The 24,129-nt window shown below is 45.4% G+C and overlaps 1 protein-coding gene across 2 annotated transcripts; it reads right to left on the bottom strand.

The window, feature by feature from the left end:
* Positions 1 to 3,196: 3,196 nt before the first annotated feature.
* Positions 3,197 to 24,036, bottom strand: LOC115148954 (insulin receptor substrate 1-B). 2 transcript variants are annotated; one of them, XM_029691309.1, is made up of 3 exons: positions 23,328 to 24,036; positions 18,267 to 21,575; positions 3,197 to 8,003 (listed from the first exon to the last, which is right to left on the bottom strand). In XM_029691309.1, the coding sequence occupies exons 1-3, from the start codon at positions 23,686 to 23,688 to the stop codon at positions 7,996 to 7,998; spliced, it is 3,678 nt and encodes a 1,225-aa protein (XP_029547169.1). In that variant the 5' UTR covers positions 23,689 to 24,036; the 3' UTR covers positions 3,197 to 7,995. The 2 variants fall into 2 exon arrangements, with proteins under 2 accessions (XP_029547169.1, XP_029547168.1); XM_029691308.1 differs by having other exon boundaries at positions 18,261 to 21,575.
* Between the last annotated feature and the right edge of the window lie 93 nt (positions 24,037 to 24,129).

Below are 24,129 nucleotides of genomic sequence, written 5' to 3' on the forward strand. Positions count from 1 at the left end.
GTCTTTTCAAACAGCTTTTACACTAAAAGGGAATTATCATAATTTTATGTTTTCACAGTATTATTCCAACCTCATAGTGTGGAAATATACACTGCTCAAAAAAATAAAGGGAACACTTAAACAACACAATGTAACTCCAAGTCAATCCCACTTCTGTGAAATCAAACTGTCCACTTAGGAAGCAACACTGATTGACAATAAATTTCACATGCTGTTGTGCAAATGGAATAGACAACAGGTGGAAATTATAGGCAATTAGCAAGACACCCCCAATAAAGGAGTGGTTCTGCAGGTGGTGACCACAGACCACTTCTCAGTTCCTATGCTTCCTGGCTGATGTTTTGGTCACTTTTGAATGCTGGCGGTGCTTTCACTCTAGTGGTAGCATGAGACGGAGTCTACAACCCACACAAGTGGCTCAGATAGTGCAGCTCATCCAGGATGGCACATCAATGCGAGCTGTGGCAAGAAGGTTTGCTGTGTCTGTCAGCGTAGTGTCCAGAGCATGGAGGCGCTACCAGGAGACAGGCCAGTACATCAGGAGACATGGAGGAGGCCGTAGGAGGGCAACAACCCAGCAACAGGACCGCTACCTCCGCCTTTGTGCAAGGAGGAGCAGGAAGAGCACTGCCAGAGCCCTGCAAAATGACCTCCAGCAGGCCACAAATGTGCATGTGTCTGCTCAAACGGTCAGAAACAGACTCCATGAGGGTGGTATGAGGGCCCGACGTGCACAGGTGGGGGTTGTGCTTACAGCCCAACACCGTGCAGGATGTTTGGCATTTGCCAGAGAACACCAAGATTGGCAAATTCGCCACTGGCGCCCTGTGCTCTTCACAGATGAAAGCAAGTTCACACTGAGCACATGTGACAGACGTGACAGAGTCTGGAGACGCCGTGGAGAACGTTCTGCTGCCTGCAACATCCTCCAGCATGACCGGTTTGGCGGTGGGTCAGTCATGGTGTGGGGTGGCATTTCTTTGGGGGGCCGCACAGCCCTCCATGTGCTCGCCAGAGGGAGCCATTAGGTACCGAGATGAGATCCTCAGACCCCTTGTGAGACCATATGCTGGTGCGGTTGGCCCTGGGTTCCTCCTAATGCAAGACAATGCTAGACCTCATGTGGCTGGAGTGTGTCAGCAGTTCCTGCAAGAGGAAGGCATTGATGCTATGGACTGGCCCGCCCGTTCCCCAGACCTGAATCCAATTGAGCAATTGGGACATCATGTCTCGCTCCATCCACCAACGCCACGTTGCACCACAGACTGTCCAGGAGTTGGCGGATGCTTTAGTCCAGGTCTGGGAGGAGATCCCTCAGGAGACCATCCGCCACCTCATCAGGAGCATGCCCAGGCATTGTAGGGAGGTCATACAGGCACATGGAGGCCACACACACTACTAAGCCTCATTTTGACTTGTTTTAAGGACATTACATCAAAGTTGGATCAGCCTGTAGTGTGGTTTTCCACTTTAATTTTGAGTGTGACTCCAAATCCAGACCTCCATGGGTTGATAAATTGGATTTCCATTGATTATTTTTGTGTGATTTTGTTGTCAGCACATTCAACTATGTAAAGAAAAAAGTATTTAATAAGATTATTTCATTCATTCAGATCTAGGATGTGTTATTTTAGTGTTCCCTTTATATTTTGGAGCAGTGTATATACAAATCATGTTTTTGACTGCACTAGGCCTTTTAAGAAAATGTTTCCTAATAAGTTCCTTTATAACCTTTGTTTGATCCTCCTCAGGAGGATGCTGAATATGCGGCTGAATGTGGCCTCCTGACTGGGGATCTCAGCCCTCAATGAACCTGGATGAAAGGAATAGTCAGGGGTGGGTGTGTGAGAGGAAGGCCTCTCCACAACATGTAACTGGAAATCAATGAGATCCAACGCATTCCATTCAGGGAGGATATCAGATTTTCCTTGAATTTTAAAGAAAAGTTTTAAAAAATTGTCCAAATATAAAATGTCCTGCTTTGGGTAGTTATATGTCTTCAATCTACCGTGCATTGCAGGTAACTGCTTGTGTCAGTGTACGCTAGATGGCGCTATATGTATTCATGAAGATTCAATAAAGTCTGCAAACGAGGCAAAAATACTGTTGACAAGAAACCATGAATAAAACATGCCTACACACATGTTTTCTCTACATGCAGAAGAAATCACTGACCTGTGGATAAAACTAAAAGCTTGCTAGGCTTCTCATCACCATTCAAATGATGGCTGAAGCACCACAGAATGTGGCAGCAACATCAGAGTTTTACATCCCAACACGTCTCATTGCAAACTAATGAACATGTTTATTTTAATCCAAAACCAGATGCTTTGGGTCTATGCAGAAATATAACTGTAATGTTGAGACATTGAGTCAAGTTAGTTTATCCGTAACAAACTTTGTCATTTTCACTTTGTGATTGGTATTGAGAAAGGCCTCAGAGCTGAAACAGCAACATGAGTTATATTATATATACTGTATATCTCCTGGTCTTGTTTTTCCTATTGGATAACTTCGTCCATAATAGGCCTACAATCTGTGTTCACAAGAAAAAAAATATTATTTCACTCTTTGTTCAATTTTAAAGTAACCAGACGTGTCAAAGTCCTGTGTTTATGATTAATAGGTAATCTCCTCACTGTTTATATCTGATGCTTAATCACATTTCAATTTCCACTCAGATAAAGTGTTATTATCCTGTAGGTTTGGGAATAAATAAAAATCGAATCATATCTAATTTTATTTGTCACATGCGCCGAATACAACAGGTATAGACTTTACTGTGAAATGCTTACTTACGAGCCCTTTTTCCCAGCAATGCAGAGTTAAAAAGTAAAACATTTAGCAAATAAAAAATAGACTAAAGCTGTGTATATGTGCATCCCAGCCCTTACACAGTCCTTACCAACCAGTGTGTATGTTGTGAGGATTCAGAAGTCTCTGATGTCATGAAGTTGCATACAGTAGGGATGACTGTGACTGTCTGTGTTCAGGAAGACTAGCATAATACACACGTACAGCCAACCAGCACCCCTCTGTCCCCCAGGCTTATCCTTATTTCAGCCGGCTCACTGATGGCTTATTACAGTCTAGACTGGCTGGTTTGTTTGTTGACACGTTGCACCACTTTAGTGGCTCTAATGAATTCGATCTGAATAACATTGTCATTGATCTAGGAAACAGACACGACACACAATACAGTTTGTTCTTTCTATTTCATTTCTCAGTTTTTCCAAGAAACAAAGTGACATTGTTTACACCACAGGCAAGACTCATCAGAATTATTCTGTTTTGAACAGAAATCTTTTCCATAACATTTTCATGAACCCCATGCCCATATCCCTCCCCTGAAGCCTACTCCCTTATACACAGAATACTGTACATACCCATAGATCCTGCTCCTTCTCCTCTTTACAATACATTATACATCATTGTCAGTCATTGTATTATTAATAGCATTGAAATAGGTATACAGCTCTCTCCTTGGTAATAGGAATTATTACCATGATTGTACATATCATACCCTTTTCCCACAACTATTGGCATGTATTTTGATATGGTGAGGGGTCTCAGTATATATATACTTTGTACCGCGTTATGCTGAACACACTACAGCCACAGAGAACACATCTCTGCAGTTCACCAAACAAAGAATATTCAGACTTGACAGAATTCTGTTTATTCTAGAATGCAAAGCGCCTTTATACAGCTGTTGTATCATGTGAAAGTTAATATAGAAAATAATAAGGCATTAAAACGATACCCAGGTAAAACGATACCCAGTAAAATACAACGCTCTTGATTGGACTTTTCCATAGCTACGGTGGTTAAGTGAAGCAACATGTGGGGAAGTTAAGGTGTGATCCTGAACCCTTCTCAGACAGCCCTGGGGAAGTTAAGGTGTGATCCTGAACCCTTCTCAGACAGCCCTGGGGAAGTTAAGGTGTGATCCTGAACCCTTCTCAGACAGCCCTGGGGAAGTTAAGGTGTGATCCTGAACCCTTCTCAGACAGCCCTGGGGAAGTTAAGGTGTGATCCTGAACCCTTCTCAGACAGCCCTGGGGAAGTTAAGGTGTGATCCTGAACCCTTCTCAGACAGCCCTGGGGAAGTTAAGGTGTGATCCTGAACCCTTCTCAGACAGCCCTGGGGAAGTTAAGGTGTGATCCTGAACCCTTCTCAGACAGCCCTGGGGAAGTTAAGGTGTGATCCTGAACCCTTCTCAGACAGCCCTGGGGAAGTTAAGGTGTGATCCTGAACCCTTCTCAGACAGCCCTGGGGAAGTTAAGGTGTGATCCTGAACCCTTCTCAGACAGCCCTGGGGAAGTTAAGGTGTGATCCTGAACCCTTCTCAGACAGCCCTGGGGAAGTTAAGGTGTGATCCTGAACCCTTCTCAGACAGCCCTGGGGAAGTTAAGGTGTGATCCTGAACCCTTCTCAGACAGCCCTGGGGAAGTTAAGGTGTGATCCTGAACCCTTCTCAGACAGCCCTGGGGAAGTTAAGGTGTGATCCTGAACCCTTCTCAGACAGCCCTGGGGAAGTTAAGGTGTGATCCTGAACCCTTCTCAGACAGCCCTGGGGAAGTTAAGGTGTGATCCTGAACCCTTCTCAGACAGCCCTGGGGAAGTTAAGGTGTGATCCTGAACCCTTCTCAGACAGCCCTGGGGAAGTTAAGGTGTGATCCTGAACCCTTCTCAGACAGCCCTGGGGAAGTTAAGGTGTGATCCTGAACCCTTCTCAGACAGCCCTGGGGAAGTTAAGGTGTGATCCTGAACCCTTCTCAGACAGCCCTGGGGAAGTTAAGGTGTGATCCTGAACCCTTCTCAGACAGCCCTGGGGAAGTTAAGGTGTGATCCTGAACCCTTCTCAGACAGCCCTGGGGAAGTTAAGGTGTGATCCTGAACCCTTCTCAGACAGCCCTGGGGAAGTTAAGGTGTGATCCTGAACCCTTCTCAGACAGCCCTGGGGAAGTTAAGGTGTGATCCTGAACCCTTCTCAGACAGCCCTGGGGAAGTTAAGGTGTGATCCTGAACCCTTCTCAGACAGCCCTGGGGAAGTTAAGGTGTGATCCTGAACCCTTCTCAGACAGCCCTGGGGAAGTTAAGGTGTGATCCTGAACCCTTCTCAGACAGCCCTGGGGAAGTTAAGGTGTGATCCTGAACCCTTCTCAGACAGCCCTGGGGAAGTTAAGGTGTGATCCTGAACCCTTCTCAGACAGCCCTGGGGAAGTTAAGGTGTGATCCTGAACCCTTCTCAGACAGCCCTGGGGAAGTTAAGGTGTGATCCTGAACCCTTCTCAGACAGCCCTGGGGAAGTTAAGGTGTGATCCTGAACCCTTCTCAGACAGCCCTGGGGAAGTTAAGGTGTGATCCTGAACCCTTCTCAGACAGCCCTGGGGAAGTTAAGGTGTGATCCTGAACCCTTCTCAGACAGCCCTGGGGAAGTCAAGGTGTGATCCTGAACCCTTCTCAGACAGCCCTGGGGAAGTTAAGGTGTGATCCTGAACCCTTCTCAGACAGCCCTGGGGACGTTAAGGTGTGATCCTGAACCCTTCTCAGACAGCCCTGGGGAAGTTAAGGTGTGATCCTGAACCCTTCTCAGACAGCCCTGGGGAAGTTAAGGTGTGATCCTGAACCCTTCTCAGACAGCCCTGGGGAAGTTAAGGTGTGATCCTGAACCCTTCTCAGACAGCCCTGGGGACGTTAAGGTGTGATCCTGAACCCTTCTCAGACAGCCCTGGGGAAGTTAAGGTGTGATCCTGAACCCTTCTCAGACAGCCCTGGGGGGCTTAAGACCAACTGTTACGTCTGTTCAGAGTCTTTAGACATGATTATGAGGTAAGAGAAACTCACTAATGAAAATCCCCAATTAAGAAGAATAATTTTAAGGGAAGAAGAAAGAAAGGCATATTATAAAAGTCACATTAAGCAATGCCATTAGCCTGTATGTTGAAACGAACTTAAGAGCAACAACAGCATAAGTCTACCATAGTGAAGTATGAGTAATCCATTGGTCTATGTAATACAGGATTTTGGCACTAAATTTCTCTGCATTAAAGCACAAGACACTGGCAGAAATGGGGGGGCTAAGTTCAAATCACTAAAGTGATTTCATAAAACTGAACAACCACATCAAAAATACCAATAGTTTTTCTGCAAGAGAATCTAACTGGTACAGGAGGGGTAGGGAAATATAAGGGAATGGGGACCTAGTGAGGATGAGTGAGGGTAACCGGTAGAATGTGAGGACACCAAAGAACACAGGCACTTGAGTGTCTTTTCGGATACACAGAAGACGTAGCCTGGTGCCTGATCTGTTTGTACTATCGTGCCAGCTCCTATGGTCATTTGGAGTTGGAAAGAAAGCACCAACAGATCTGGGACTAGGTTACATGGGACGTGTGTGTGATATGATCATCATTTTCTGAAGGTTATATAGAGGGAGGGAACCTTAAAGCAGCATTTAGCAGGTGAAACAAAGAGTTTTCCCTGTTTCAGTAATTAAAAAAAACTGAGGGATGGGGCTGGAGAAATGTAACCACTCTCAAATTCACAGATAGAGCTATGGATGCAAGGACTGGCCATCCATGATATCAAAATTATTGTATTAACCATGTTTTGTTTACTTACATTTACTTTGTTTACAAACGTTGGAGTAAAACAAGCTTATATTTGGGGTTCTAATGGGGTACGACAGAGGAACGAAGCTCATGAGGCATTTCTAAGTTAAATTCTTAAAGAATCAGTGGGCACATATCATCAATTTATAAGTCCAAAAATGGATGTAGCAACAGCAGATTGCCCCTTTAACAAGCAAGTGATTAAAGGATGAATATTATTATGAAATAAATAAAAGTTACCCTGTTGGTAATTGACAGGCTGTGGGAAGCCATAATGTGGTCTGGAAATATCATAATTAATTGATATCCACCATCTCCACTCTAATCATGCTCTTGCTCTTGCATGCACACACACATGCCGTACAGGAATCTTTAATCATATTGATAAGACATCCAATCCCATTCTCAGCCTGTTAGTGTAATAATGTTCTGGCAAACACAAGTATCTCAGCAGTAAATGTGACTATCAACCTCATCTACTCAGCTGGACCACATGTAGGACTAGTGTGTGTGTGTGTGTGTGTGTGTGTGTGTGTGTGTGTGTGTGTGTGTGTGTGTGTGTGTGTGTGTGTGTGTGTGTGTGTGTTGTGGTTGTCTTTATGCAGCATTGGTTTTTGGCTGAGATCCAGCTGGTAGGGTTCAGGCAGGAAAGTGAGGGAACGAGAGCCTTCATTGTGACTGAAGCATGAGGCACAGCATAAAGCAAATAGAGGCTATTCTTTTAGCACTTTCACAAACATGGTAAGGCAGTTTGATTATTCTTACTATATAACTTTATATTACATTTTCTGTCATTTTCAACATACAGTATTCACAATATTCTTAACAAAATTATATTCAAGACAAACATATTTTCCCTTCTAACAGATCAGTTCAAGATTCCCTGTGTAAAAATGGCTACACTCAAAAAATTAGGCACTTTTTAAAAAGTATAATATATATATTTCTATATTTTTGTAGCTTTCATTAACATATGTTTACTATATTTTTTTCTGTATGTACCTTTATACTATTTCACATTTTTATAACCATTTCCATGAAGTTTATGTTTAGGAAAAAGAAACAAAGTATCATTAAATCCTTGTTGTTGGTTGGAGTTGCTGTAATCACTCTTGATTGGCTAGATTTTTCTACCTCAAATAACCATGTCGTGTTGGTTATAACCAGCAGTTTTTTGGCACACATTAGTATTGGATAGCAACAACTGGATAGGATGACAAATAGTTAATGATGATTTGATGGGTCTATCTTCACCTCTGTTACTCCTCTTCCAGTGAGAAACATCCTGTTGCCCACCAACCCCACCATGGTTAGAAAGGAGGAGTGTTGGACAGTGCTGCTCAATCCCAGGAGTAATGTCCACATGAAGACGTATCATTAACATTCTGAAAGAAAGGAAGAATAAATATAGGTCATAACAGTACCGTCAAGGAGAGGTCTAGGATGTAGGATTTACAATCACCTCAGAAGCCTAATGGGAAAATGGTTGAGACGCCCGAAAGAAGGAGATCTCTTTCTTTGTCTCTATCTGTCTCACACGCGTACATAACTGTAATGTCAATCGATAGATTTTGTTTTTTGTTTTCCTCGCTGTCTGTACACAGGTCATTAACAATGCCACTGGGAGACTCCTCTGTCTCCTATTCAGTCTGTTTGAGAGTGAGCTAGACTGAATCCTCCTCCCTCTCCCTTCCCCCCACCCATTTCATTATGTGACATGTTTGAAAGCTGCATCAAATAATTATATTTTTGTCTTGTTTTCAGCCTTACAAAAACATGGGTTATGAAAGCTAAAATAACATTGCATCTCTGAGTGTATCACTTAAACAATGCCGTTTTAATTGACACACAAACTGCATGAAGTACAACAGAAAATTCAAGGAGAAAAGAGAATTCATAGGACCATTGTGATTAATGAACTCACATGGAAGTGTTTGAGTGGATGGCGTTGCATCTTAGATGCTGGGTTCTTTACTGATGACTCCAAGACTTTGCTAATTGTAAAACAACGGAATACGTTTATTTCACACTCACACAGTTAACACAGCAAGCCATCACTCTTTGCTGCTTCAGCCCTACTAATAACCCTACTGCCTTCCCAGGTGACCCCCTCCCTTGCCTCTCATTAGCCAATCACAATCTTTGGAGGGCAGTAACCCAATTACTATTAGTTAATTAAAACCATAACCCTCTTTGGAATGAATATGATTGGTTATTCTGAATAATAAGGTTTCCAATACACCACAGATGGTCCTGAGCATCACTGGAGAGTAGAACAGAAGGATATCAGGGTTCTGCTTGAGAACAACCAGCTTGGGGACAAGGAAGCAGTGGATCCAAAGACGGCAAAGGGGAGTAAACACTAAGCCCAATCACAAAACAAGGGGCGCTTTGCATTCTTGGGCATTGCTTCAGTCGTGGCAACAACAACACAACACATTCCACTCCTGCTACACTAAATATGAGCCAACAAAAAACAGCGGACTCCTTATAATGTGGTCAAATCAAATAATCCTGAATTTTTTGGAATATAATTTTTTTGTCAAGTCTGAAGAAACAGTTTTCAAAGAGGTTTATAAGCATGGCATTGGGCCTCCACCACCATGAGTAGCCTACGGTCCCCCACTACTCTTCTACATCACAGGAAGCACATACAGTTCTGGGACACTGTAAAGTCCATGGAGAATAAGAGCACCTCCTCCCAGCTGCCCACTGCTCTGAGGCTAGGGAACACTGTTACCACCGACAAATCCACTATAATTGAGAATTTCAATAAGCATTTCTCTACGGCTGGCCATGCTTTCCACCTGGCTACCCCTACCCCGGTCAACTGCCCGGCACCCTCCACAGCAACCCGCCAAAGCCCCCACCATTTCTCCTTCACCCAAATACAGATAGCTGATGTTTTGAAAGAGATGCAAAATCTGGACCCATACAAATCAGCCGGGCTAGACAATCTGGACCCTCTCTTTCTAAAATTATCTGCCGAAATTATCTGCCGAAATTGTTGCATATTACTAGCCTGTTCAACCTCTCTTTCGTATCGTCTGAGATTCCCAAAGATTGGAAAGCTGCCACGGTCATCCCCCTCTTCAAAGGGGGTGACACTCTAGACCCAAACTGCTACAGACCTATATCTATCCTACCCTGTCTTTCTAAGGTTTTCGAAAGCCAAGTTAACAAACAAATTACCGACCATTTCGAATCCCACCGTACCTTCTCCGCTATGCAATCTGGTTTCAGAGCTGGTCATGGGTGCACCTCAGCCACGCTCAAGGTCCTAAACATCATCATAACCGCCATCGATAAGAGACATTACTGTGCAGCCGTATTCATCGACCTGGCCAAGGCTTTCGACTCTGTCAATCACCACATTCTTATTGGCAGACTCGACAGCCTTGGTTTCTCAAATGATTGCCTCGCCTGGTTTACCAACTACTTCTCTGATAGAGTTCAGTGTGTCAAATCGGAGGGCCTGTTGTCCAGACCTCTGGCAGTCTCTATGGGTGTGCCCAAGGGTTCCATTCTCGGGCCGACTCTCTTCTCTGTATACATCAATGATGTTGCTCTTGCTGCTGGTGATTCTCTGATCCACCTCTACGCAGACGACACCATTCTGTATACTTATGGCCCCTCTTTGGACACTGTGTTAACTAACCTCCAGACGAGCTTCAATGCCATACAACTCTCCTTCCGTGGCCTCCAACTGCTCTTAAACGCAAGTAAAACTAAATGCATGCTATTCAATCGATCGCTGCCCGCACCTGCTCGCCCGTCCAGCATCACTACTCTGGACGGCTCTGACTTAGAATATGTGGACAACTACAAATACCTGGGTGTCTGGTTAGACTGTAAACTCTCCTTCCAGACTCACATTAAGCATCTCCAATCCAAAATTAAATCTAGAATCGGCTTCCTACATCGCAACAAAGCATCCTTCACTCATGCTGCCAAACATACCCTCGTAAAACTGACCATCCTACCAATCCTCAACTTCGGTGATGTCATCTATAAAATAGCCTCCAACACTCTACTCAACAAACTGGATGCAGTCTATCACTGTGCCATCCGTTTCGTCACCAAAGCCCCATACACTACCCACCATTGCAACCTGTACGCTCTCGTTGGTTGGCCCTCGCTTCATACTCGTCGCCAAACCAACTGGCTACATGTTATCTACAAGTCTCTGCTAGGTAAAGCCCCGCCTTATCTCAGCTCACTGGTCACCATAGCAGCACCCACTCATAGCACGCGCTCCAGCAGGTATATCTCACTGGTCACCCCCAAAGCCAATTCCTCCTTTGGTCGTCTTTCCTTCCAGTTCTCTGCTGCCAATGACTGGAACGAACTGCAAAAATCTCTGAAGCTGGAGACTCATATCTCCCTCACTAACTCACTAACTAACCCTCACTAACTCACTAAGCACCAGCTGTCAGAGCAGCTCACAGATCACTGCACCTGTACATAGCCCATCTGTAAACAGCCCATCTACCTACCTCATCCCCATACTGTATTTATTTATTTATCTTGCTCCTTTGCACACCAGTATCTCTACTTGCACATTCATCTTCTGCACATCTACCATTCCAGTGTTTAATTGCTATATTGTAATTACTTCGCCACCATGGCCTATTTATTGCCTTAACTTACCTCATTTGCACTCACTGCATATAGACTTTTTGTTTTGTTTTGTTCTACTGTATTATTGACTGTATGTTTTGTTTATTCCATGTGTAACTCTGTGTTGTTGTATGTGTCGAATTGCTATGCTTTATCTTGGTCAGGTCGCAGTTGCAAACGAGAACTTGTTCTCAACTAGCCTACCTGGTTAAATAAAGGTGAAATAAATAAATAAATAAAAAATACAAAAGACCTGATGAATCAACCTCAAGTTGGAGTGGTTCTGTTCTGTTCTGCTCAACAGCCCCATCTGCCTCCTCCACTGTTACATTACTGTTTGTATAGTGACCTTAGACAGTGCTGGAACTCTCAACACAAGCACTGTCGTAAAGAGCTGGAACAAGGCCTTCTTCTTTCTCTGTACCTCCCTTCTCAAGAGTTCTCAGCTCCATTCTCTCGCTCATATTTTGTCGGTTAACAAAGAATCTGCATTCTGTTCCCATAAAAACTCAATATTTCAACATCCACAACTAACTAAAAACATTCATCCCTCACTATTTACACTCACAGGCCAGTTTATTGGTACACCACCCTGTTCACGAAAATGTATTTCTCCTATAGACAGTGAGTCACGTGGCCGTGGCTTGCTATATAAAGTAGGCAGATAGGCATTGAAGCATTCAGTTACTGTTTGATTGAACGTTAAAATAGGCAAAACGAGTGACCTAAGTGACTTTGAGTGTGGTATGATTGTCGATCTAGTTTCTCAGAAACAGCCACCCTCCTGTGCTTTTCATGCAAGACAGTGTCTAAGGTTTACAGAGAATGGTGCAACAAACAAAAAACATCCAGTCTGCAGCAGTCCTGTGAGCGAAAACAGCTCGTTCATGAGAGGTCGAAGGAGAATGGCAAGAATCGAGCATAACAGGCGAGTCACAAACAGACAACTAACAGCACAGTACAACAATGGTGTGCAGAAAGGCATCTTGGAATGCACAACTCATTGATCCTTCAGTCGTACAACTGACTAGGTATCCCCCTTTTCCTTTCCTTGTGATGGATGGGCTATTGCAGCAGACGACCACACCGGGTTCCACTCTTATCAGCTAAAAACAAGAAGAAGCAGCTCCAGTGGACATGCAATCACCAAGACTGGACAATTGAGGAGTGGAAAAACATTGCCTGGAATATGACAGCGAATTTAGTTTACTTAAGCAGCCTGCACAGTCCCCAGACCTCAACACAATAGAGCATCTTTGGGATGAGATGGAACGGGCTGTTCACAGCATAAATATACCACCATCTATTAAATTTTTTTAAATACATTTTTTTGTGTACTTTTTACCCCTTTTTTGTGATATCCAACTGGTATTTTACAGTCTTGTCCCATCGCTGCAACTCCCCTACGGACTCGGGCGAGGCGAAGATCAAGAGTCATGAGTCCTCCGAAACATGACTCTGCCAAACCGCACTGCTTCTTGACATACTGCTCACTTAACCTGGAAGCCAGCCGCACCAATGTGTCAGAGGAAAAACCATCTAGCTGGTGACTGAAGTCTGCTGGCAAGCGCCCGACCAACCACAAGGAGTCGCTAGAGCGCGATGGGACAAGGGAATCCCGGCCGGCCAAACCCTCCCCTGACACTGGGCCAATTGTGCGCTGCCTCATGGGTCTCCCGGTCACAGCCGGCTGTGACACAGCCTGGGATTGAACCCGGGGTTGTAGTGACGCCTCAAGCAATGCAATGCAATGCCTTAAACCGTTGCGCCTCTCGGGAGGCCACCACCATCTAATCTTCAGCAACTGCATGATGCAATCTAGTTAGCATGGACCAACATTTACATTTACATTTTAGTCATTTAGCAGACGCTCTTATCCAGAGCGACTTACAGTAGTGAATGCATACATTTCATACATTTTCTTTTTCCGTACTGGTCCCCCGTGGGAATCGAACCCACAACCCTGGCGTTGCAAACACCATGCTCTACCAACTGAGCCACATGAGACCAATGCCCTGAAGAATTCAGGATGTTCTGTGGGCAAAGGGGCGTCTGACCAGGTTCTAGATGGGTGTACCTAATAAACTGGCCTTTGAATGTATACCTTCAACCAGAGTGGAGACAGATGACAATGTTAATCCATAAACCTCTCTCACCTCTTGCATCATCCTCCATTGCAATGCAGTTTTGTTCCCTTTGATAAACCTAAATTCTCCAGTCATTGGATCATATAAATACACTCTGGCTTCCATTTCTATATAACACACACACAAACACACACACACACAAAACATCCTACAGCGTTTGCCATGTGAAAGCCTAAAGCCAACAAGCCACCCACACATCAACACAAACACCTGGCCACAATCCTAACCCCTCCACCTCCACCCATCTGAAATGGCTCATTACCAGTAGACAAATCAATTGGCTTCACTCTCTGAACGCCCACTTGTGATTACGAGAGACTCTCTATAGACAACCCTGAGCCTGGCAGGCAGCTATACAAATCTCAGCCTGGAAGGCAGCTCAACACTTCTCACAGACGGGAAGCCAATGTACACATCAGACATGGCTGAACGCTCTAGGGCAAAAACAAAGATCCATAAATCAAGTGTATCTGGCTGGGTGAGAAACTGAACATTGCACTAAGAGGAGTAACCACTTTATGCCTGGTGATTGTTGTTACCACACAAGAGCTGACTGGGCTGTTCAATCACACACTGAAGGATAAGCACCTTGGGGTTTAGGAAATGGTTTCACAACAAGGAGGAAATTAAAAAGAGAGAATATGCTCAGTAGAACTGGGCAATAGGGAGGAGAGGAGAAGAGAGGGGGGAGCAGAGTGAAAACAACAACACTTTCATTGGCATAACTAAGGAAACAAAGGGAATAAGACTTCCTTTGACGTAAGCAAAATCAAAGAACCCAAAATATGTGGCTCCTTTCTCGAGGCTCTGTAACACTCTGTGTAAATGCTGCTGACACAGGGCTCATGAGTAATCCTTTGACATACACTGACAGCAAACAATCTCTACCACAGGTAATGAAGACCACTGACACTGGTCAGGGCATGGTAAAATGTACAGCCTGCTGACCACCAGACGTCATAGTTTATGGTTCAACTTCAGTCATCCGATTGAAGAATGCTAAAGGATGATATCATGTAACCTAACCTGTATTCCACTTCAGTTCTTTATACACGGCTTACAGTGCATCACCCAAAGGCTCTCCTTGACCTGAGAAGTATTCATTAATTACACCAGCAGTAATAGAAAATGGTGTCCTTACAATAGTAACAAAAGCTTTTATAAAAGCAATCCTCGTGAAAAACAGCTAAGAGTGTAAGGGTTACAACAAAACATTAACTCTTAAACTTTTTTTGTGTGCGTTTCTCCAGAATTAAGAATTCCTTCATTGGATTTGGTTAGAATGAATGGGGAGGTAAACCTGGTGTGTATTTGTCTCCCCTTCCCCAATCTAATCCCTGTGTAATCCAGGAGTGGTGGGGCCAGGGTCAGCCTTTATCAAGTTGTATAAACTAAAACAGTCCTAGTTTACAAATGACAACCTCTGCTGTGTTAAAAGGCAACTAATGTTAATAATGCTAAATAGTAATTGAGTGCCACTCAGATCCTATTGTAACCCTTGTACAATGAAAGCCCTTATTTCTCCAGACATCAATGGGATAGACTTTAGCTTTCATGACCCAGCACAATCAATTGTCTAGACCAGGTATTCCCAAACTGGGGTATGCATACCCCCAGGGGTACACGCACCCCCAGGGGTACACGCAATACCGTCGGGGGTACGCCAAATAAAAATGTGATTCACATTAATATATATATATATATATATATATATATATATATATACACACACTTTTTTTCATATTTTCAAACAGCCCATTTATATTTTCCAACGGGGCTATACATTTGGCTGAGGTTTTTTTCTCACCTGAGTAGACTCGTTTCATTGCCAAAAATAAAATTAAACCATCTAGTGTTCAGCGAAATAACAACACAATGTCATATACAGGTAGCCTAGTCAAATAATTAACATCCAATCACATTAACCGTTACACTAACGGTCCGTATGTAGCCAAACGTAGCTGCTGCTCATGTTGATATCTGTACTGATGGTGCAAAAGCCATGACAGGGAGACATAGTGGTAACACGTTTGCAAGCAGTTGCTCCCGACGCCACTTGGGTACTGCAGCATCCACCGAGAGGCTCTAGCTGCCAAGGGAATGCCTGACAGCTTGAAAGATGTTTTGGACACTACAGTGAAAATTGTTAACTTTGTTAAAGAAAGGCCCCTGAATTCTCGTGTATTTTCTGCACTATGCAATGATATGGGCAGCAACAATGTAATGCTTTTACAACATACAGAAGTGCGCTGGTTATCAAGGGGCAAAGTATTGACCCGTTTTTTTTTTAATTGAGAGATGAGCTTAAAGTTTTCTTTACTGACCATCATTTTCACATGTCTGACATGATGACGAGTTTCTCACATGACTGACCTATCTGGGTGTTTTTTTCTCACCTGTATGATCTGAATCTAGGATTACAGGGACTCTCTGCAACTATATTCAGTGTGCGGGACAAAATTGAGGCTATGATTAAGAAGTTGGAGCTCTTCTCTGTCTGCATTAACAAGGACAACTCACAGGTCTTTCCATCACTGTATGATTTTTTGTGTGCAAATGAACTCAAGCTTACGAACAATGTCAAATGTGACATAGCGAAGCACCTGAGTGACTTGGGTCCGCAATTACGCAGGTACTTTCCCGAAACGGATGACACAAACAACTGGATTCGTTATCCCTTTCATGCCCTGCCTCCAGTCCACTTACCGATATCTGAACAAGAGAGCCTCATCGAAATTGCAACAGGCGGTTCTGTGAAAATTGAATTTAAAACAGAAGCCACTGCCAGATTTCTGGATTGGGCTGCGCTCAGAGTATCCTGCCTTGGCAAATCGCACTGTTAAGACACTGATGCCCTTTGCAACCACGTACCTATGTGAGAGTGGATTCTTGGCCCTCACCAGCATGACAACTAAATACAGGCACAGACTGTGTGTGGAAAATGATATAAGACGGAGACTCTCTCCAATACGACCCAACATTGCAGAGTTATGTGCATCCTTTCAAGCACACCCTTCTCTTTAACCTGTGGTGAGTTATTCACAATTGTCGATGAACAAATAAGGTCTAATATGTAAGATGGTTAAATAAAGAGCAAAATTATTGATTATTATTATGTTATTATCTGCGCCCTGGTCCTATAGGAGCTCTTTGTCATTTCCCACGAGCCGGGTTGTGACAAAAACTCACACTCATTCTTATGTTAAATAAATGTATCGTATAGTGTGTGTGTGGAAGGCTTACAATGATAGCAAAAAACTAAATTTGAGAATGCGCTGACCCTAGTGCTAGAGGTGGTATGCAGCTGGAGGTTAAATGTTTGAAGGGGTACGGGACTATATAAAGTTTGGGAACCACTGGTCTCGACAACCTCTCAGAGATGGACAAAAAGGTGACAGGGTTTGTTTGAGGTCGTTTGAGAAGGGGTGACCAACACCCCTTCTCAAACGACCTCAAACAAACCCTGTCACCTTTTTGTCCATCTCTGAGAGGTTGTCGAGACCAGTGGTTCCCAAACTTGTTATAGTCCCGTACCCCTTACAGTTGAAGTCGGACGTTTACACACACCTTAGCCAAATACGTTTAAACTCAGTTTTCACAATTCCTGACATTTAATCCTAGTCAAAATTCCCTGTCTTAGGTCAGTTAGGATCACCACTTTATTTTAAGATTGTGAAATGTCAGAATAATAGTAGAGAGAATGATTTATTTCAGCTGTTATTTTTTTCATCACATTCCCAGTGGGCCAGAAGTTTACATACACTCAATTAGTATTGGGTAGCATTGCCTTTAAATTGTTTAACTTGGGTCAAACGCTTCGGGTAGCCTTCCACAACCTTCCCACAACAAGTTGAAGGAATTTTGGCCCATTCCTCCTGTCAAAGCTGGTGTAACTGAGTCAGGTTTGTAGGCCTTCATGCTCGCACATGCTTTTTCAGTTCTGCCCACAAGTTTTCTATAGGTTTGAGGTCAGGGCTTTGTGATGGCCACTCCAATACCTTGACTTTGTTGTCCTTAAGCCATTTTGCCACAACTTTGGAAGTATGCTTGGGGTCATTGTCCATTTGGAAGACCCATTTGCGACCAAGCTTTAACTTCCTGACGGATGTCTTGAGATGTTGCTTCAATATATCCACATAATTTCCCTACCTCATGATGCCATCTATTTTGTGAAGTGCACCAGTCCCTCCTGCAGCAAAGCACCCCCACAACATGATGCAGCCACCCCTGTGCTTCACGGTTGGGATGGTGTTCTTCGGCTTGCAAGCCTCCCCCTTTTTCCTCCAAACATAACGATGGTCATTATGGCAAAACAGTTCTATTTTTGTTTCATCAGACCAGAGGACATTTCTCCAAAAAGTACGATCTTTGTCCCCATGTTCAGTTGCACAATCTACTTAGTGTATGTAAACGTCTGACTCACTGGAATTGTGATACAGTGAATGATAAGTGAAATAATCTGTCTGTAAACAATTGTTGGAAAAATTACTTGTCATGCACAAAGCAGATGTCCTAACCGACTTGCCAAAACTATAGTTTGTTAACAACAAATTTGTGGAGTGGTTGAAAAACGAGTTTTAATGACACCAATCTAAGTGTATGTAAACTTCCGACTTCAACTGTACATGCTTCCCTATGTGTAAATACCCTTGCAAACTCTGATGGTGAAATAAGATGTATTTTTCAACTCAAGGGAGGCAGCAGTCATTTTAGGAGGCCAGCCAACACCTCAACCCTGAAGCAATTGTGTGCCAGAAATGTATTCCATCACACAGAATAACAAAGATTTCTACTACTGATCATATTTTTGATAGCTAACATACCTATTTCTGTCGCATTTGGTGATAAAACAGATAGAGAACAGGTGTTTAGTACCTTTACCTTTTCCATCTTTCCTGCTGCTCTGATGATGTGCTCTCAACTCCTCTGATTTGCAGAAATCAATACTGGCATAGCCAGGGTTGTTCCCCAAACCAGTCATGCCTCCCCCAACTGCCCCACTGTGGACGGATGTGAAGACGTTGTGGGGGACGGTGGCTCCCCCCTCCAGTCCAGTCTGAGAGCTGTCCTTAATGGCCAGGTCCAGATCAATATAGTTAAGGCCTTGTACAGCAGACCCAGAGGATGAAGCCTGGGCTGCGGGTGCAGCAGGAATGGCACATTGAGACATAGCTGCCTGTGCATTCTCCCACGGTGAACCCCCCTCTAGCCCTCCGTGCCGATGAGGCGATGCTGCCTGGGCACTCTCCAAGAACAAGGAGCCTGAGGAGGACAGGTGGAAGGGGAGAGAGGGAGGAGTCATGATGAAGGTCTCAGAGCAGTGGCGTCTCCGTCCCAGTTGGTCGCCCCTGTCAACCCTGTCTCTGGCCAGCCTGCTGCTTTGGTTCTGGGCAGGAGATGAATAGGACTTTTCTGAGGGAAAGACCAAGCCTGGTTCCTGCTCCATTGATGATCTTTGGGCAGCGTGCATGGCAGGCGCTGCAGGGTTAGACCCTGAACCCATGCTGAAGGCCATCTCTGTGTAGTCTGTATATGACGTGGGTAAGTCTGTTGGCACTGCCGCCCAATGCCCACCTACATTGCCCTCTGCTGCCCTAGGAGAGGGCCTACTACGGGTCAAAACTCGGGGCTTCGGGGCGATGGCTGGGGGCAGGCTGAAAGGTGATTTAACAGAGCTCCGGGGGGATGGGCAAGGGGAGTTCCCCATCCCCAAGTCCATGTTGACGTACTCAGCAGAGGCAGCCAAGGCAGCGGGGGTGGCCAGAGGTACAGAGAAGCTGCGGGGGAGGTTGGTGGAGCCACTGTGGCAGAGGGCTGGACAGTGCAGTGGCCTTGGGGTTCCATGGGTCACTGACTGTCCATGCTCTGGCCCCCACTGGTCTCCTCTCCTGCACCCCACGTCACCACCCCTGAACACAATGCTGACATAATCCCCAGGGCTCTGAGGCACTGTGGGAAGGAGATTCTCCTTAACCCTTGGCAAAGTGTTAGCTTTAGACATGTCCGCAGACACACTGAGGGGACGAGGCTTTATCTGCTGTCCCCCTGGGCCATGCGATGCACGTTTTTGCTGGTAGGATCCGTCCTTTGAGCGTGCTCCCCCATTCCTGAACCCGCCATTCCTGAACCCTGGCCCTGTTCTTGTTAGTTGTAGCCCTCCCCCTGTTGCCACTGATTTGGGCCTATCATCCAGGCTCTCACTGCTAGCTGAGCTGGAAGAGAAGGAGGAAGAGGAGAGGGAGAGTTGACAGCCTCCTGTAGGGCCAACTGTGGCTGTGTCCCTCTTGCTGTAGCCCACTTGTCCACCTCGATTTCCAGGACCGTCATGGTCGTGATGACCCCTCTCCTTCCTTTTCCCTTGATCTAAGTCATCTTCGAAGCGTGTAGAGAGTGTGTGTTTGTAGGATCGTGGCAGAGAAAAGTAGGAGTAGACCATCTTGGGTTGTAACTGGTTCTGTTCAGGTTGGGAGGGGGGTGTGCTGCAAGCTGAGCGGATGCTGATAGGAGACATGTTCATGTAGTCACTGCCAGCTCGGCTCTCCATGCTGCCCCTGCTCCCCCACATGGCCATTCCATGCAAGTCTGGGGAGCAGCTGCTGTTGGGGGACATGACCATGTAGCCCTCTGAGATAGGCAGGCAGATGTGCTGGGGGGGAGACACACTATTGTTGGGAGTCATGGCCATGTACTCATCATCAGCCCCAGGTTTGGCACCGACGTCAGACACGGCCACAGACAGAGAGAGAGAAACAGGAGAAGCCGTCACTCCGGGTAACATGGCCATGTAGCCACTGTCCACTGGTGCCCCTCCTCCTCCCACCTCTCCTCGGACCCCATCAGCCCTCGCCCGGGTCTCCCCAACCACGACCGCCACTGCCGAGCCCCCTGCTGCCGAGCCCCCTGATCCACGTTGTGACACAAAGGCATCCCTGCTAATACTCCGCGACATGACAGCATACTCTTCGTCCTCATCCTCTTCCTCTTTCCTATGAGGGGCCAGGCGTTCGTGGGCAGCCAGGGGCAGGGAGGCCCTCTTGCTGAGGAGTCTGCGCTCTGCCTCACACTCCCTGCTGGAGGAGCGTCGCAGCATCCTGCGGCCCTGAGGACGCTGATTGGACCCAGGGAGGCTCTCTCTCTGGCCCATCACTATGTAGCTGGAAGAGCTCTCTCCATGAGCATGGTGTCCCATCCCCCCATGGGACCCTCCTGGCAGACTGGGGACAAGCAGGGAGTGCTCTCCTGGGCTAGAGCCATACTCGTCTGAGGAGCCATAGTCACTAGGGGAGCCCGACACAGAGACTCTTTGAGGGACACGGGAGTAAGAGCAGATCGCTACATTTCCCATTGCCCCTCCGACTAGTCCACACTCTGAGCCATGACCAGAGCTGGAGGAGAGGCTTGGGGCTGGGGAGGGGGCTGGGTTGGGGCTGTAGCGGGCCAGGCTGAGAGTGATCTTAGCTGGGGTTGGAGCTCTGGTGGGCTTGGGTCTCAGGGTGGGTGTAGTGGAACAGGATCCGTTCAGGCTGGGACTGGAACTTGCCCATGCCCCCCTGGCTCCACCTCCACCCTCCTCCATCCTTCCCCCGATGCTGGCTGTACGCGCCCTGGGGAACCCGTTGCGTGGTGTGGGTGAAGTGCTGGTGCAGCTGGCCCCACCTGCTCCAGGGGTCTCGGTCCGGGATCGTCTGCCGAAGCCCACCTGGCTGGGGGGTAGGTTGGGGTGGTGGCGGCGGGTGGGGACACTGATGGGGTTGGAGGCGGTGCCACCTCCAGCTGTAGCTCCCACAGACTGGGACTTACTGCGCTGGCGGAACTCCTCACTCAGAGCCTTCATGGCCTCCAGCAGGGTCTCGTGCATGTTCTGGGCCACCACCGAGTCCTCCACCTGCATCCAGAACTCCCCAGGCCCCGTCATAGCCGAGCGGCCCACTTCGATGAAGAAGAAGTTCTCAGAGTGGCCGCAGCGACGCACATTCATCAGCTGTAGGACCACAGTGGCCATGTCAGAGTTGAGCTTGACGAAGTTGACCGTCTTGTCGGTCAGGCACAGCCGGTAGATGCCCACTAGGTTTCTGGCCTGGCCAAGCCCTTTAGGCCACACCTTGACCTGCCACACCTCCTTAAAAGCTGGGCCTGGAGGAGAGGGGAGTCCACACTCCCCACCACTGCCACAGTTCTCTGGGCTTTTACCTGCAGAGAATCACAACAAAGACACATATCAATACACAGCAAGACAAAAAACTATGCAAAGAGATATACATTGTTGAGACAGAGAGAGACAAACACAGAGAGACAGAACATTACGACGGTTGACAGACAGGAGACCAAAATATTGTATACAATATTCCTATATTATCAAAGGTCAGAAGGAACGTCAGTTGTAGCACATACAGCACATTTAGGAACACCGCACCCTAACTGGCTTAAAAATCGCTGTCCATGTGAGAGACACATTACTAGCCCCATTATTCATGCAGGCAGGTGTTGTTGCATGAATGCATTCATAAAAAACTATATTTGAAGACAGTATCATATAACAAAAACACTGCATGATGGTTAAGAGCATGTGGTGGAGTGACATTTAATATTGTGTGAATAAGGCATATTTTTCAAAACCATTTCTTTAACATTATTGGGTTGGTGCAATAAAGACTGTTTATAGTCATGAAAATTATCAATCTTTATAACCTACAAGGTGTCAATACTCTAATTACAGGTTATTACAATGTTATTACTGACAATCACATTGTAACTCCAGATATGTTTCATCTAACAACATTCATGCTCCACTCAAGAAACCAACATATGTGTTAGTATGGCCTTGTTCTCTATACTGTATCTTAAATTGGGTTGTTCCACGAAATGAGTGCCTTTTGCGTTTTCAATTGACATGTAAACCCTGTTAGTCAACCCTGTTGATTTGTTTGGCACTTAATATGCACTTACTATAGTCACTTTTTTTTTATTTAACCTCTTGAGATGGAAAAAACGTGTTTCTTATTAAGTTGAACATGTGCTCTTTGACGATGTTAAAATTAGGTGAAATCAAACGTTTTTGGGACCGAGTTACACTACTTAAAAGGTACCCAATTAGTGGAATGACCCAATTACATATGCCTATATAAATAGAATATACAATAACTACGCCCTTACAATAAAGACAAAAATAATGTTGAGGAAATTATGTGCCACATTATTACAATCATTATTATGATTTTTTATATCATATTACTACTGAAACGATAGCAGTGGGAGTTAGTGTCACAGCATAACAACCTACTGTAAACACTACGGAAACGAATAGAAACCCGTTTCCAAATGAAAACACGGAGATGCTGCGGCTCTCCCCCATGCCAGCCAACGCCATAGCACAGAAATGTAGGTTATGCGCACGAAGTGCAGAGTTATGTGTAGAAAAATAAAAACATACAGCGGACTACTCGGCTGCATCCTCTGCAGTAGCCTAGACTATGCGCTATGAATGATGGCGTCCTGCAGCCTATTTGGTCGCGAATAAGAATACAAATATTCCATATGCTGGTTCATGCACGTTTGCAATAATGTTATAGGCTAACATGCAGGAAAATGAAAATGATGAAAAACATTATTATTATGGTTATTATACTGCTGAGACAGAGGGCATGCAGCAGTGGTCCACCACCCCATTTGAACTGCTATGCACCTGCTCATAGGATAGGCCTATATGTTGATTACCAATAGCAATATTCTGTATTCAATGTACTATATATATATATATATATACTACAAAGAGCATGACACGTGTGATGGGCTATAAAGGATACATTAACATGATGTCGCGTTACAGATGTAAATGTCAAATGGATGTCAATCCAGGATGGCTAGACCAACATTGACCCATGCAGACGAAACGCGCAAGGGGAGAATTGAGCATGTATAGTAAACCCTTGTACTATGCCTTACATTTCCACTGAAGGTCCAGCATGGCCTGGTACCATTCATTCTGGACCTCCTCACTGTCAGCTGCAATGGCAAAGCTCTCCCCGCGGGTATATATCACTATCATGTGCTTGTTCTTGGAATCCGCCCGCTTGTTGATGTTGAAGCAAGTCTCCAGATTCAGAGCTTTTTTCGGGACAGGTGACTTGCTTTGGAATTTCTTCTCATTCTCATAATATTCTAGTCGGGCAGGGCCCTGTTCCGAGGCATCCCTCAAAACGAAGAATCGCCGGTGCATAGATTTCTGCTTGCGGAGATACCCGCTTTTCCGAACGTCCTCGTAGCTCTGCTGCTGCTGTAGCAGCTCCGCAGCCTGGTTCTCCATTACTAGGCAGGTCTCTTGTTTTGCTTGCTTAAAATCACCCCCCACTAAAAACGAGCAGGCTATTAATTTATTATAGCCACATTACTATTTTCCTTCTCATCGTATCCATATAGTGAAGCATCCAACGCGCGTGCGTTCAGAAAAAGCGAGCTAATTTGAACATGTGTTATTTCTATAAATCAACCTTTTCCCCCGTCTGCGAGCACACACAGACTGGCACATGCGGCGAGTGACGCCTGCACTTCTCCCTGTAGCCAGCCTATGCTGCTTGCTGGAGTATTATGCCCACTCCTACTCAGTCTGTTTACTGTAGCCTGGCCTACTACTACTCTGCATTGACTGTCACATTGATGCTCCTCTATGCATGTTCATCTGCTGCACACTTCTATTGAAACGTCAGTCAAATGACTGTTTGGGTCTTGAGATTGATAGTGGGGCAAA

Source organism: Salmo trutta, chromosome 15 (genome assembly GCF_901001165.1).
Source record: "Salmo trutta chromosome 15, fSalTru1.1, whole genome shotgun sequence".
In the NCBI taxonomy this organism is placed as follows: domain Eukaryota; kingdom Metazoa; phylum Chordata; class Actinopteri; order Salmoniformes; family Salmonidae; genus Salmo; species Salmo trutta.